The sequence below is a fragment of the Aulostomus chinensis genome, chromosome 4 (assembly GCF_037954235.1).
Source record: "Aulostomus chinensis isolate RoL2024-O1b breed Wild chromosome 4, RoL_Achi_v1.0, whole genome shotgun sequence".
Lineage (NCBI taxonomy): Eukaryota > Metazoa > Chordata > Actinopteri > Syngnathiformes > Aulostomidae > Aulostomus > Aulostomus chinensis.
The window spans coordinates 14021580-14037247 of NC_141323.1; the positions used below are offsets into that span (position 1 = coordinate 14021580).

The 15668-nt window shown below is 40.8% G+C and overlaps 1 protein-coding gene across 5 annotated transcripts in view; it reads left to right on the forward strand.

The window, feature by feature from the left end:
* Window positions 1–15668, forward strand: part of anks1b (ankyrin repeat and sterile alpha motif domain containing 1B) — a 216610-nt gene that overhangs the window by 130741 nt on the left and 70201 nt on the right. For 4 of the 5 annotated variants that reach the window (XM_086201956.1, XM_086201951.1, XM_086201952.1 and 1 more), the window contains one exon: window positions 7340–7526. The exons of the other annotated variant lie outside the window; for it this stretch is intronic. In XM_086201956.1, coding sequence (XP_086058082.1) covers window positions 7340–7526 — 187 coding nt within the window. The remainder of the gene's footprint in view (window positions 1–7339; window positions 7527–15668) is intronic. 5 annotated transcript variants of the gene reach the window in all.

Consider the following 15668-nt stretch of genomic DNA (forward strand, 5'->3'; position numbering starts at 1 on the left):
TCATTATTTTCTGAGCGTTTATTTGTAGTAAAAATTGGAAGGACAACCCTAAAAAAAAAAATTAAAAAAAAATTGGCATTGTCCAAGAAATCCTGATTTTCATTTGCCAGCAGAGTTAAACTGGGATTCTAAAATTCAGCCCTTGATTTTTTTAACTGGCCCTATACAGTTGGCCGGACATCACCCATCACTCTTGTGCTCTCCCCTCAAAACATTCAACACAGAAATACCCTGCATAAGTTGAAATATCTATAAATATTGAATAATTACCCCGGAGCACTTTGGTAAATCCAGGGATTATAAATAGATTAAAAGATACAGACGGATACATTTCATGGTGAAATATTGCCTGTCGATTGCATTTGAAATTTCCATTGTAGGACCTTCTTTGGTCAAATTAATTTAATTTAGCAGTCACTAGATTTTGGACAGTGGCTCTCAACCTTGGGTCAGGACCCTGACAACGGTCGCAAGGGTTTTGTGAAATGAAAAAAAACTCCTGAATTCTTTCTTATTATATCGAAAAGGTATGATGCTACCATGAGAACTCGCCCTTGTCATGTTGACTGCTACGCTGCAGTTACCTAAACACACCTGAAAGACGAAAGCTAAAATGGACTGTAGTATTCGGCCTGCTGGCAAAACCATCAGCTTGATTATTCGCTACTTTTCACACTGAGACGCATCACACCAACTAATTATTGCTTAATCGTGCCTGACTGGTTTTGGCTAACTGCTGTTGGCATGATACGATTGACGGGTCTAAGATCCCCCTGATGTCATCATCTCCTCGAAGATTCTCTTCTGTTATGGCAACACTGATTAGAAACATTCCTATCAATCACACGGATGCTGACAGATAGAAATTGTAGCCTACTGTAAATCTGGACAGCAGGAGGCGAGAGGGAGCAGGATAGACCCTACCAGTCGATCAGCTGGATCACCGTTTTCATCTGGGATACTCACAATTTCCCTCCACGCTAAAAACGAATGCAAGCTGTAGTAAGAAAAGTGTATTTTGCTTTTAATTCTCCTACAGCGGGAAGAATGCAGTTTTAGGTGTGTGCGATGTGCTTGTATACAAGCAGATCTTTAAATTAGTGCTTGGTTAATGTTTTTTTTAATGTGTTGCTCAAAATATAAATGCATTTTGAGTAATTTCTCCCATCCGTTGTGGTGTGTAAAAAACAAATTAAAAAAAATCTCATGTGCGTCTAATGCTGCAGTATCGACCATCAGACAGTCACAGACATAAAAATACATGAGATCCTTTCACAGGAGCGTGACGTGATCACGGGAGTCTATCGGTTTAATGTCAGGATGGCTTTCATCTTTCATCTGCTCATCTTGTAACTTCTTGTCCAGATTATCAGCTGGATGTGTTCGATCTCCAGCAGCTCTTGATCACACTCTTGAGCAGATTGGACTTGAGTAACAGAAAGATCGAGTGGATGATTAAAGGAAACAAAAAAAGAAGCATCAGGACTCGTAAGTGCATGTGTCTTGAAACATAAATGCAGCTTTTAATAACCAGGGTTTGTTCTAGGAGAGGTTTATATTCCAGTGGACATGATGGAATTTCTTTGTACTCGCAAAGGCGTGAGCTGATTGTTTATTTTTCCTGTACAGATGATCACATCACACCATTTTAATCCCATTCCTTCTCCATAAATCATTATTTACTGTAATTATTTTATTTCCTTGCATACCTGTCTTTCTTAATTTTGCAGTGTTATCCCCCCCCCCCCCAAAAAAAAAGAGTGTGTGGATGAGACTGTGCCCTCCATCACTCATTCACTCATTTATAGGTTATTTTCAGGGCTCTAATTTCTTCTGGGTTGTAATGTTGCTAATATTTTACCAGTCTGTTACTAAATACGATGACCATGAAGATAAATCCTGTCACAAACAGATTTAATAAAACCTGAACATGATCCTCATCATCATTAAGGGAGGATTTATTGCCAGGATGATATAATATAATACATTAGCGTTATCTTGGTATTCTTAATAAATGGATTAAGTGTGTGTGTGTGTGTGTGTGTGTGTGTGTGTGTGTGTGCACGTGTTTCTGTGTGTAGAACTTATCTCATTAAACCTGCTATAAAGTAAACTTTTCCAGCAGAAAATCAGCAGAACCATCAATAAAACACACAGAGAAAATGATCACCAATCACTTTGGCATTTAGCGCTAATTAATCTGTTCACACTCTTTAATCAGTGGGCTACTGGGGCTGCATGAGTGCTGAACACACACGCACACACACACACGCGCATACACACACGCATACACACACGCATACACACACAAACTGTTACCCTATGATTTCTCTTTGTGACAATGTTTCTCCAGTCAATTAATCTTCCAGCATTACAGTATATCTAATGCACGAGTGTGACTCATTGGTGGCGACTAAATATTGAGTCCACATTGGAGGCTTGTGTCCACAAACGTGCGCCACACACACACACACACACACACACACACACACACACACACACACACACACACAGAGTCAATAAACATCCATGACAGCTGTTTGACTCAGAAAAGACTGGCAGGAAACTGGGTGGGGGTAGCAAGACAAAGAGTACCAATAAAGATAAATTTGACTGTAGCTGGTGGTTTTACTGCTCTCTACCTGAACATTATCAAGGTGCTTGGACCGTGTGTGTGTGTGTGTGTGTGTGTGTGTGTGTGTGTGTGTGTGTGTGTGTGTGTGTGAGGCTGTTGAAGAGATTTGCTTCCCTATTGCGAGCAAGGATGCCGGAGGCCCCCGGCGTAGGAGAGACGTGGGTCACACACTGCTAATTGAACAGACTGGAGCTAAAGCCCAAAGCTCTCCAGTGGGAGTTAAACATCTGAGCGAGACTCTGGCATTTACCACCTGCATTCAAAAGGATTTGTTCGTAGCATTTAGGTGATTTCAATAAAAGCAAAAGAGTTCGTTCACCTCATTAGTTATGAGCTCAAACACAGGCAGCTGCTTCTGGCCTCCACTCTGCATTTTAGATCCCACCACAATATTTTTGTTTGATTATTGTTATGTACTGCAGAAATACAGGACAGAGTGAATTAGTACTGTTCACGCTGAGCTCTTAGAAACTGTAAATGTAAAAATCCATCCAAACAACAAGACCAAAAAAAACAAAAAACCTTTATTCAGACTAAACCGGTCCTGCCTTGACCCATAAATCCTGCTATTAACAACCAGCACGGCAGAGGAAATCCTCCCAATAACAATAATCAAATGACTAAATGTGAATAAAACTAACAAGTATTTAGTCAAACATTAACAGCCATAGAGAAAATTTCAGTGTCACCCCAAACAAGTAGAGATCAAGGTTCAAAGACTAAAACTAGACCACAATAGTTATAGTGTTCTTAGACTAAGATAAAACTGAAAAGCTCAGATTTACAGTCAACTAAAACTCAGCAACAACAACATCAGGACATTTTACACACGACTAAAATAAAGAATAGCTGCCAAAATCAGCGCTAGAGGAAAAGTGCCAATCAAGAATAGTAGAATAGTAGTTTATCTTGGATGTGAGGTAAAGAGGTTTTGGACTTTTACCTCCTTTTGTTCCCCATTGTCTTATTCTTCCTCTTTTTACATGCTAAGATGATGTGTTTGTATCTTTACTGTATGTAGACGCAGGAGGCGACTGAAATAGAGAGAGGGAGAGAAAAAGAGCAAGAATGAAAAATGAATAAAAGCTCTGGCTACAGATGACATGCATGGCTCCAGCATCATTAAGTTAAAACAACTGCCAATGGAAGCGAACCATTATTATAATGTTGCAGAATTAGTGGAAGAGCAACATTTTTCAAGGATTTGTTTTATTATTTCGCATTTGCCCTATAGTGAATCTTTTTCTGATAAAGTTTCATTCGTCAACAGTGCGCGCGCAAACACACACACACACACACCGCAACTCTAATCATGATCATTTTATGATAATTGATAATCTTGTTATTCAGAAATCAGTGTCGCGTTTTTCCAGTGTCACGCAGAAATGAGCACGTTTGAATGCATGCGAGCGAACCGGAGCTGTGTGTCAGGTGGAGAATGACAGTTTTAGCCGGAGGGTGTGTCATTTATCAGCACCCAAACACAAACACGTACGCATTAGTGAGGTGTTAAACAGCATGTTTCCCCCCGCGGATGCTGCGCCAGGCTGCGAGAACAGACTCTGCTTTAGTTTAGTCAGGCGAGTGTGTATGTGTGTGAGTGTGTGTGTGTATGGGGGGTGTGCTCATTAATCCCCTTCCAATCGGCCATGACATGTTCATTAGCCAGACGCCCATTTGGGTTGTTAACGCTGAGCTTCAGCCAGAACTACAGTGTGTGTGTGTGTGTGTGTGTGTGCATGTTTTTGTATAATGTTATTGTGTGTGTGTGTGTATGAATGTGCATGTGGAAACTCTTAACGAGTCCTTAGAGAAAACACTTTCAGTTGTTAAAAAGAAGTCGTCACACACACAGGGACAAGACAGAGATAAGTGCTTCAGTAGCGAACGCCATTGAACTCATTAAACATCAGATGGCTTGTAAAAGAAGACACAAACACACACACACACTCATTTAAGATAGCAAAAAGCTGTAGAGACTGAGTATTCACATCAGCTACGAAGTAGAAGTACTAATACCTCCCTATTATACAGGTATAGTCATGGAAATCGACTTGTGAATCATCAAAGCATAAAAAAGGCCCCTAGGATGATTGTTCTATGTGTATTAAGGTGTTATTACTTATGCATTCATGTAAAAGTGGAATTTTCTGTTTTAGTCTGAGGTTGACAAAACCTCCACGTGTATTTATTGCTTAATTTATCAAAGGAACTAAACTTTTCCTCATTATTTCTTGTGGAAACACAAGTATTTGAACGCCTTGAGGGATTTTTTTCTCCTCTTTTTTCCCCTAAAATTTGGTACAAGTGTTCACTTTGACTCAAGAGACATCTGTCTTTCTCTTTCCCTTTTCCCTATTTTGATTATCCATCGTCCATCCATCCATCGTCGTCTTCCGCTTATTCCTTACTAGTAAGGGTCACGGGGGGGCTGGAGCCTATCCCAGCATCTACGGGCGAGAGGCGGGGTTCACCCTGGACAGGTCACCAGTCCATCACAGGGCCAACACACAGAGACGAACAACCATCCACACTCACATTCATACAATCACATCATATCAATTTAGAGAATCAATCAGCCTCGTCCCCAAATTGCATGTCTTTGGACTGTGGGAGGAAGCCGGAGTACCAGAGAGAACCCACGCAGGAACAGGGAGAACATGCAGACTCCACACAGAAAGATCCCGTGCCTGAGCCGGGACTCGAACCCGGAACCTTCTTGCTGTGAGGCCACAGTGCTGACTGCTGCACCACTGTGCAGCCCCCATTTTGATTATGAAAAACAAAAACATCAACAGAATGTGTGGATTTTTTGTTTTTCAGTTTTCCATTTTTCCATCCGTCTCTTGTTGAACATCACCGTGAAAGAATATACCACACTTCCATTGTTTAATACCCAGTTTTACTTCTGCGTTTATTTTGGGGAAAAAAATGCAAAAGCACTTTAATCAACTACTTATTCGTTGTCTGTAATGTCCTAAAGTCAGTTGAAACTTTCAGATGAACGCCACTTGTTACGTATATCTAAATACATTAAATTTACAGCACGGTACATTCATTCTGATTCCCTGTGGGGAGAAAAAGGCCCCTTTTTCCATAAAAAGCAGTCATAAATCAGAAGTCAATGCAGAGCATTTGTCTACACCGCGAGACCTCTGAAGAGGATCTTCGGCAAGCCTGCATGTCGGTGTCCAGTCCCTGTTGGGCTCATCCATCATCTTCCTGGTTCCCCGTCGGCTCTCTGGGCTGTTGTGAGCTCGGCTGGTTGATGCATCTGTCCTTTAAACATCTCTGCTCCCTGTAGGTTGCTGCTCTACTCTTAATTCCCATCTGACCATGTCTGCCAAGAAACAAAAAGAAAAAAAAAATCTTGTTCTATCTGTGTCACATTATGGCCTATTGAGGCTGCTGCGTTAGTACAGTATCTGTGCCTGTTAAGGAGAAAGACACCATTTAAAAGGACTTTTATATCCCATACAAAATCATTTTGTTGCCACTTTTTTATCCTCAACCTCCATCATCTTCCTTTCTTCACACTTTCATCTTCACTATTCGTGTTTTCTCAATGTCCCTGATTCTTCCGCTCATCCTCAGAAAACGGAAATACATTTTTCATGTCATTTGTGGAATTCATCCACCCCCCCATCCCTTGTTTTTATTTTTTGTTTTTCACTTCAGTTTCATTTTGGTGATCTGAAGAGAGTTTAAAGCATAATTTAAGCGTACCGTGCATGGCAAGTAGGGTTTGCCCATCCTTTGCTTTTCTCTCTCTCTCTCTCTCTCTCTCTCTCGCTCTCTCTCTCAGGGTGCTCTGAGTCACACTCAAGGAAATGAAGGTCTAGTGAAGGTTATCCTGTCATGCATCTGTCTCTAAATACTTCAGGATGTCTTCTGTTTTTTTTTTTCTTCTTTCTTTTTCTTCATTGATTTGATTTGCTTGCATCCTCTAATAGGTGCACACACGTGAGCACACACACACACACACACATGCGCACACACACTGGCAGCAGCAGGGTTTCGACTACCTGAGAAGCAGCGGGTTGTTGAAAGCTGCAAATGCCTCATTATGTAACATGTGTTTGCCAGATGTCGACACTTTCCCTTGTCCTCTGCCTCGCTTTCCCTTTGTGTCACTCTCTCACTTAATACTGCAAGTAGTGTTGCACCCTCTGTATCACTGTATTCACCTCCTCCTTCTCTCTCCGTCTTATTATGTGCTTTTGCATTATATAAACTGCAGACATCAGACCAGATGTCAGAATTCAGAGTCATGTGTGGGCTCTCATTATCTTTACTATGTTGATCCAAATGAGAAAAGGCTGCAGCTCATTATGACTTCAGTTTTTCATACTCAGTTGATCCTCACCTAGATTGATTGATTAGGCTATAAATGGGCAGAAAACGCCCAAAAATATACTTACGTTATTTTATTTTGTATATTTTTTACACTTGAGGAGTTGACAACAAATTTACAGCTAGTCTGCTGGTTATTAAGCTACTAAATTTCTTGTTTCCAAAATATACAGTAAATATTTAAGTGCCATTAAGCCTGAAGAAGGTAATCATTTTTAATACGACACATAAAAGCTAAGAAATAAAAATGCAGATAAGCCCATAATTTACAAAAGAAGCACTTTTAGGGTTCCAAACTGTGAAATGGTGAATGTTCTGACCGCCTCTCTGTCCTCTTGTCTTGTGTCTCAGCCAAAGCAGCGCACCTCTCTGTCCTCATCCCTGGACGTCCAGAGGCCGATCAACCACAGCTGCGAGCCCAGCGAGGTGAGCTCGTCCCTGGGCTACGCCAGCTTCAGCACCAGCCCCCCTGCCAGCCCTCCCCTCAGCCCCAACCAGGAAGACTCTGCAGGATCCAACGACGACTGTCAGCTCACAGGTAAGACTTGAGAAATTTGCATGTCAAAGATGAACAACTTTGAATTTGATGTCAGATTTACTTCTTCCCCACTGATCGCAGAATTTCCACTGCAGCAACATCAAGGCAAATGTACTTAGGCAGTGCATTTCATACCAAAGGCAACACTAAAGTATAGCGCACAAGAGAAAACACACATTAGGAAAACAAAAGCAAACAAGCAGAATGAAATGGTGCAGAGAATCATAATAAGAGGAATTCTAAACAAAAAAAGATAGTTTAGCATGAATTTGAAGGAGTTAACTTTTCTGGCAGTGATATATATCATGCATATATATATATATATATATGCATATATATATATGCATATATATATGCATATATATATGCATATATATATATATGCATATATATATATATATATATGCATATATATATGCATATATATGCATATATATATATGCATATATATATGCATATATATATGCATATATATATATATGCATATATATATATATGCATATATATATGCATATATATATGCATATATATATGCATATATATGCATATATATATATATGCATATATATATGCATATATATATATATATGCATATATATATGCATATATATGCATATATATGCATATATATATATATATATATATATATATATATATGCATATATATAATATGCATGTTAAGGGTGGTTGCTTGCCAGTTTTTGGGAAATATTCTTATTGTTCATCATTTGTGGTGTCAAGCAGGTAGATACAATTTGCTCCTCTCTGGACTTCCATGGGTCGGCTAACTGCTAGTTAACTTAGCTGCTATGAATGCTAACAGTGGGGCCACAGGGAAAAGCATCTCAAGAGTCTTCAAATACACCTTAACGCAAAATGTTTTTCACTTCTATTATTAAATCTTGGGTTTCTCAGACAGAATTTTGAGACAGTGTTCTCTCACGCCCCATTGCTAGCATTTGTTTTAGCTAATCAAGCTAGCAGGCAGCTGTCAGATGAGGGTCTGGAGCCTTGTAATGCACCCAGAAAGGAGAGTGGGGTGTCTATCTATTTGTCTTTCTTAGCCCCAAAAACATGACATTTTGTCCTCAATGAATTGAAATGGAGGAAATCACCCAGACTGATTTGGTCTGAACTGTACAGTTGTTTTCCATCGGAGGTTGGACCTTTTTTAAGGGGTAATGTTAGCTTGCTAACGCCAACCTGCTGACCTATATGGTGATTCAGTGCAGCGTTAAGGAGCCACAGGTACACTCTCCCAGGAGCTCTTCACCTAGAAACACTGAGTTACTGTTCCGTGAAGGAGCTGCGTCTATTCTCGTTGAACCCAGAGTTACGATAACTACCCAACAGCTTCTCTCTGTAGCTCTTCACCTGGGGTTAAGAGAGATATGTAGTATGAAGGTCCTTCATTCTTTTGTCACTACCATTTTTGCGAAATTACAGTAAGCATCTACAATGTATACTTCCCAAGTTTTCAGTTGTATCTATTACTAAACCAAATGTCTGCTTTCAGGTTTGTTTTCTGTGGAGGTTTAGGTGATAAATCTAGCCTGTAGATGAAACCCAAGTCTGTTTGAATGGTAATCAGGATGCAAACATACATTTTCATGAGGAAAACTCTCCTGGTTATCATGAAAACATCAGCTGAAGATGCTCCGTCAGTGCCTTTTACTGTCAGACCAGATGAAGGTTACTTTCATCCAGCAACTTCCTCTCTCACTGAGTTTAGACGTCTCTCCTCCGCTAAATCATTCTTAAACTCACACTTTAAAATATTTTCATTCATATTCACAAAATACCCAAAAAAAAGGAACATAGATACTAAATAATGCAAACACAACCTCGTGACCTGTGTTTGTTATGATTTTATCGTTAGAAATTGATAGATTTGATTCAACACTGGAATGTTGACATGCTATATGGACAGATAGTAGCAGTAGAATGACTTCAGTGTTATTATGTATTGAACTTAAACAATATCTGTTTTGGGCCTCATCCTGTAGGTAGGTACCGTTGATGACTGTCCACAGTTTCTTACTCCCTTGTGTTACCTCCTTTGTTACCATAGCAACAATAATTCTTGTTGTCATGGAAAAGTGGCAGCCATAGCAATGGTTAGAGGAATACTTCCTACTCTCACCTGGGTTACAGTCCAACTGTCCCTCACACCCGCTGCTAACTAACAAAAGCAGAGCACCAGAAGTTAAGCTGGCGGGAAACGTGTGTGTGTGTGTGTGTGTGTGTGTGTGTCTGTGTGTGTCTGTGTCTGTGTGTCTGTGCGCGCGCGCGCATGTGTGTGTGTTTCATGGGAGCAGTTCAGAGTCTCAGCAAGACTTTGATCTGTGTTGTGCTTCAAACAAAAAACACTTTCATTATCAAATCCACAGGTACGCGCCCGCACACACACACACACACACACACACACACACACACACACACACACACACACACACACACACATTTACGGATGTAAAAGCGAAGGAGACGCCTTCATTTAGTATTCCCATTGAAGCATAGCTGTGTGATTTATATAACCAGAGTGTGTTATTTCCCTATTGGATTTCCATCATGATCCCAGGGCCTGACACTGTTTTGCCTGATGTCCTCTAAGGACAGAGACAAGCAGCAGTATTGATAACAGCGCTTAACCCTCTGCTTTTAACTTTATGATGCATTAGCGGACTTTCAGTGCCAGTACGCACTAGCTACATCTGTACAGCTCAGGTGCTCGGCAGTGAGGAGTGAAAAAAGTGAAAACCCCAGTAATATTCACGCTTGATTATTAGCTGTAAGCAGGTCGTGGAACAAAGGTATCTGCTACTATTGAAACCCCAGGTTTTTGTGGGATCAAGCGTGTGCACACTTTATGGACATGAACATTCTTAAATTCTTTTTAAATCGTGCCTTATAAGTGGCATATTCATTGCTTTACTCATTCGTTTTAGACTATTTATGAGATTGGCTTGCACTATTACTCTTGATTTAAAATTGTCAATAAAAGAAATCTTGAGTCTTTTAAGAGATATGGGTTTAACTAGCAATCTCTCAGAGAATTACTACATTACCCACAATCCTAACACGTATGCGATTATTGCTGGGGCGCTCCATTACCATGGAAATGTTTACTGAAGTTTGAGTTTCATGAGTTCCCACAACTGTTTGAAGGGAATCTCCTCCAGGAGCATGATTTCTTCTTAAAATACTGCATATTTTGGTATTGTATAGTAATGTTGGGTCAGAAGCATCATTTGCAATGCTTTATGGGATTGGTAGTTTCTTAGCTTTTAAAAGAAGAATGTAAACAGTCTTGTACTTAATCCTTTTTCATTGATTCCTGTTGTTTTGTGCACTGAATCAGAATTTTTCTGGTCTCGATTTCCCTGCCAGCTAGTTAGCTAGATCCCTTGATCTCATGAAAGGAATTTGCTCAATGTAAATGCAGGAATCGAATTGTACTTGGAGAGCTAGAGCTGCTCTAAAGGTGGGTGGTCACTATTGGGCTCTGTAGCGTTGACTGGATTTCCTCTCCTTTCTGAGGGCTCCGTGTTAGCCTAGCCACACGCCATCAGATGTAGCTGCTAACGTTTCCTCAGCAAAGCCCCTAATTGGCTCAGCACGTCAACTTACAAGTCGGCCTCCTTTAATTCAACGTCTGCAAAATCAAGTTAGTGGTGCATTTACTGCAGAAAATTACGGTGCTCTTCTAATGTCTTATCCATACACTTATAGAAGCACATTATATAAGTGCTTACATCACATTAGAAACACAACATATAATGGATTCTAAATATGTGTACCTCTCTCAGTCTGTGTTTCTCTCTTGCCTGAAGCTTCAACACCAGGAATAGATTGGCACCCATTTATTTTTCCATTTCATTTTTCCTCTTATTTTATTCCCTCCTCCTTCTTCTTCTGCCACCCTGCTCATCTCTCCCGCTCTCTCCATTTATTAGCTGTATAAGGCCTATTGTAGGGTTACCATGGTAACAAGAGGCTTACACAGAGATAGAGAGAGACAGAGAGAGAGAGAGAGAGAGAGAGGGAGGGAGGATGCATGCATGTGGGTACAGAAGGCAAAGAGGCACTGAATTCAAAGGATGCCAATGGAAAAACAGAGTGGGTGAGAGAGAGAGAGAGAGAGAGAGAGAAGAGGGGAGTGATTAACTGAAAATCAGGAAAGTAGAATGAAATGTGCGATTTCAGGGTGCTAGAGGGAGAGAAATGAGAACAAGAAAATGAAGGAAACACCGTGCTCCATAAAAGGTCTTTCCTTCCTTCCTCTGCACATCTGTCTCTCTCAGTCTTACTGTTTTCCTGTTTTTTCATTTTCCTTCTGCAAATCCTGAATCGGTTCATCAACCAACGTTTGTACAACAAATCGCCGGCCGTGCAGCAGAGTATGCAGGTGTCAGGCACCTGCGTGGGCCGTTGGATAAAAAGGGGGCCTATTTATAACGGATCCATCACTGGTGCTGCTGGTGATGTTTATGTAATGGTGGACTTTGCTTGGGAAGATTTTCCCTCCGTGCCATCAGTGCAGAGTGCAGCGTGTAAGGCAGAAGTGGTGCAGATGTCGATCCAGTTGTCTTCCATGAATAATGTAGATGCTCCTGCGACAAGCCAGCAACAAATACATCTTTAGGTTGATGCTTCATCTGAAAGCTGCTCGGCTCGAGGATCACAAACAGCTGGAACACCTCACAGCCACTTATTCTCACCATAATGTAAATGCATGCACAGATTTTGGTCATGAGGAGGGTGTGTGTGTGTGTGTGTGTGTGTGTGTGTGTGTGTGTGTGTGTGTGTGTGTGTGTGTGTGTGAGCGCGTGCGCATGCGCATGCGTGCGTGCGTGTGTGTGTATATGAGAGAGAGAGTGTGTGTTTTTACGATCTCAGTTGCTGAATTTAGTCATTTGTTACAAAATATCACTCTCCATATCCACCACAGATGGACACATGGGATGTTCCCAGCTCCAGTGGTCACATGAATTCATGTGTTCACATGAGGCTGGAATCAATTCTACCCTGCAACAAAAAAGGCATCATGTGAGAGGAATATAATTAATACATAGAGAATCAGCTGTTAAATGTGAGTTAGGGAAGGGTTGGAATGAGGGGATATGAAAATCTCCTTTGCTTGTCAGTCCAAATATAAAGATGTATGTATGCTTTATGTGGAAGGGAAGTCAGGGAGAGGGAAGTCTGGGTTTCTCTGCTCAAGCTGCTGCCCCGACGGCCCAACCCCAGATAAGTGGAAGAAGATGGATGGATGGATGGATGGGTGGATGTTTTATGTGTATGTTTGACTTACACAAACCCTGAGAATCGATAAGGTCAAGCATATCGAGCCCCTCGATTTCATAACAGAGCAACTCACACACACAGATTACAGGATGTCAGTGGGATGTTACCTTTGCAATCAGCAACAGGCTAGCAACAGTAGCGCTTGACCTCTGGTCAGAATTTTTTCAGAAGAAGGCTCTCGAAGCCAGTTCTGAAACAAAATGACTATAGTAATAGAGCATTACATCTCTTATTTTGAAGGCAAGAATCCTGCATTTTACGTGGCTTTGTTGGGAACTGATCCTGGATTGTTACCTGACAAAAATAACTAAAGAGATTCCTCGTGACCCTAGAGAGGTTTCTCATTAGGGGGAGCAACTGAGGAATCAATTACAGTACTCGAGCTAATCCCCACTAATTATGCCAGAATCTCACAAAATTGTAATCTTAAAGTCTAGTTTTTTTAATCCAACGTAATCTTCAGACTATGGACTAATTGCAAAGCAACCTTTTGCCTGCTTAAGAATCTGAGACTCCTCAGGATGATCTCATCTCCCATCCTGAGGAGGGCTTCAGTTTCATTGGTCCTGTTTAGTACATTTTGTGGGGGGAGGGGGTTCTTCACTTCATTTCTGGTCGTCACCCACAAGCTCAGGTTTTACTGTTGCTGAGTTTCAAAGCAGTCTTTACATTACCCAGTGTATCAAAGCTCCCCATCGGTCCTCTGTACTGCTCCTTAAGAGGAAACAGCATGTTTCCCAGCCGAGTTCTGACAAAATAAAGTATTCTATGAAGTTAAGAAGTTATGTCAAATAAAGAATCCTTATACTCGATTCCTTTCAAATCTGCATTACATACAGTTTGTCATATGCTCATGAAGCGCCATGCTTAATCAGTGGAATGTTAAATGAATCCATTTATTTTCTATATATTGAAGCAGCAGAGAAGCAGCTGTCGACTTGGCCTCCACCATCATAACGTCCCCTGGCTGGATGTGCTTCACGCCCCTTACAGAAGGCAGATGCGATAAAATTATAGCTCTTCCCTCACCACCCGTTCACACCGGAGTGAGAGAGGATCAATCCAGCAGGAAAGCTGTTCCGCTCAAATTTAATCGCTGGGAAGAGGAGAGAACGGTTTATGGCCTCAAAATCTAGGTCCACACCTCTGGTCTGGACAGGGCAGTTCTTTGTGTTATCGCCAACTTCAATTAGCGCTGTAGTGCTAATTAAGAGAACCGTTTCATTAGAGCAGAGTGGCTTTGATCATGTATTCTGTGTGATTGTTTCATTCAGCTTTCACCTCATCTGTTAGACCAACAGCAGGGATGACATTATATGTTGGTCGGTCGATCACAGACAGCACTATTCTAGAAAATACTGGGGGATTGCTATGAAACTGTCTATATTTATTGTCCCTAGAGGATGAATACTTATGACTGTGCTTATCCCCTGCCGTTTCATCTAGCTGCACCTTCTGAATGGTATTTTTGGCTTTCAGTGTCTCTTTCACTGTCAGATGGATCCCCAAGCAATTTTGTACAAACGCTCATGTTCCCTCCAGCAATTGAAAAAAACTTCAGCGATCTCCTGACTTTTCATCAAGCACCAACATCAGGTCAAACTTTCAGATTGTCCAATATTTCGGTTTATGCCTAAATATATCAAACCAATGCACCAGTCAGCATTATCAGCATATTATGATTGAGCTTGGTAGAATCCTGACATTAGCTGCCACAGAGCTGTTAGCATGGCTGTTGACTCTTGTTTCTGAATCCACCGTGTTAGCATGCTAAATGCTACAGCCAGGAAACTACATGCACACTCTCAAGAATACTTGTTGGAGATCTCCTTTTTAGTTAGAACTTTTATGAATTCCACGCTTTGATTGTAAAGAATAGAGAGTATTCTTTTTTTTTTTTTTTTTTAGAATAGCACGCTAAATGCAAAAATAAGTGGGTGAACATGACAAACATCAGCATGTTATGAGTGCTCATTATCATACAGGTGTTAGCATTTAGCTCACAGCAGTACTGCACAGTGTCATATACTTGCAAGCTAGGCAGTAGACTCTTCAGCGGCCAAAATTAGCAAACTCATTAAAACCTGCTGTTGATTTCATTTCCCTCTTCAGTCATCAGTTCAACCTCTCCTTTTTTATTTTCCCTTTTTAATCTTCCTTTCAATTTCTCTCTCAGCATGTTTTTCATTTTTGTTTAAATCTCTTATTTTATTTTTTATTTTATTTTATTTTATTTTTTTGTAGCATAAGAGGACCTGAGGTAATGGTGAGTCATCTTTGGAAGCGCTGAACTCAAAAGAGGCTCGCACAAGCACGCAGACCCTGTTCAAAATAACAAAACAGCGAGTAACACACTTTTTTCCTTTTTGAGATGCATAGAGGAACTCATGCTGCTGTATGACCTGGTTGCACTGAAGAACAGGTGTGTTTAGAGCGTCTGCGTTTTATCGTTCTCATGGAGGTAAGACACTTCATGTAGCATGTGTCGATAATCTCGTGTTATTCTTATAAAACTACTGTAAGGCAGCTCACATAAATGCTGTTTTGCTTTGAGCTAATAGAAGGGTTGAGATACTGCTGTTTACTAACTCACACACTCAATCACACACACGGTACACAAACACTGTACAACCACCTACACACTATCAATCGGTGTTGACCTCATATCACATTTATCTCCCATCGTCTCTCTCTCTCTCTTTCTTTCTTTCTCTCTCTCTCTGTCATACTCATGCACACGTGCGTGTGTGCACACACACACACACACAAACAAATGGAATTGCAGTGACATTAGTGACAGACCGCCATCACTGTCGACTTTGGGAGACATGGAAT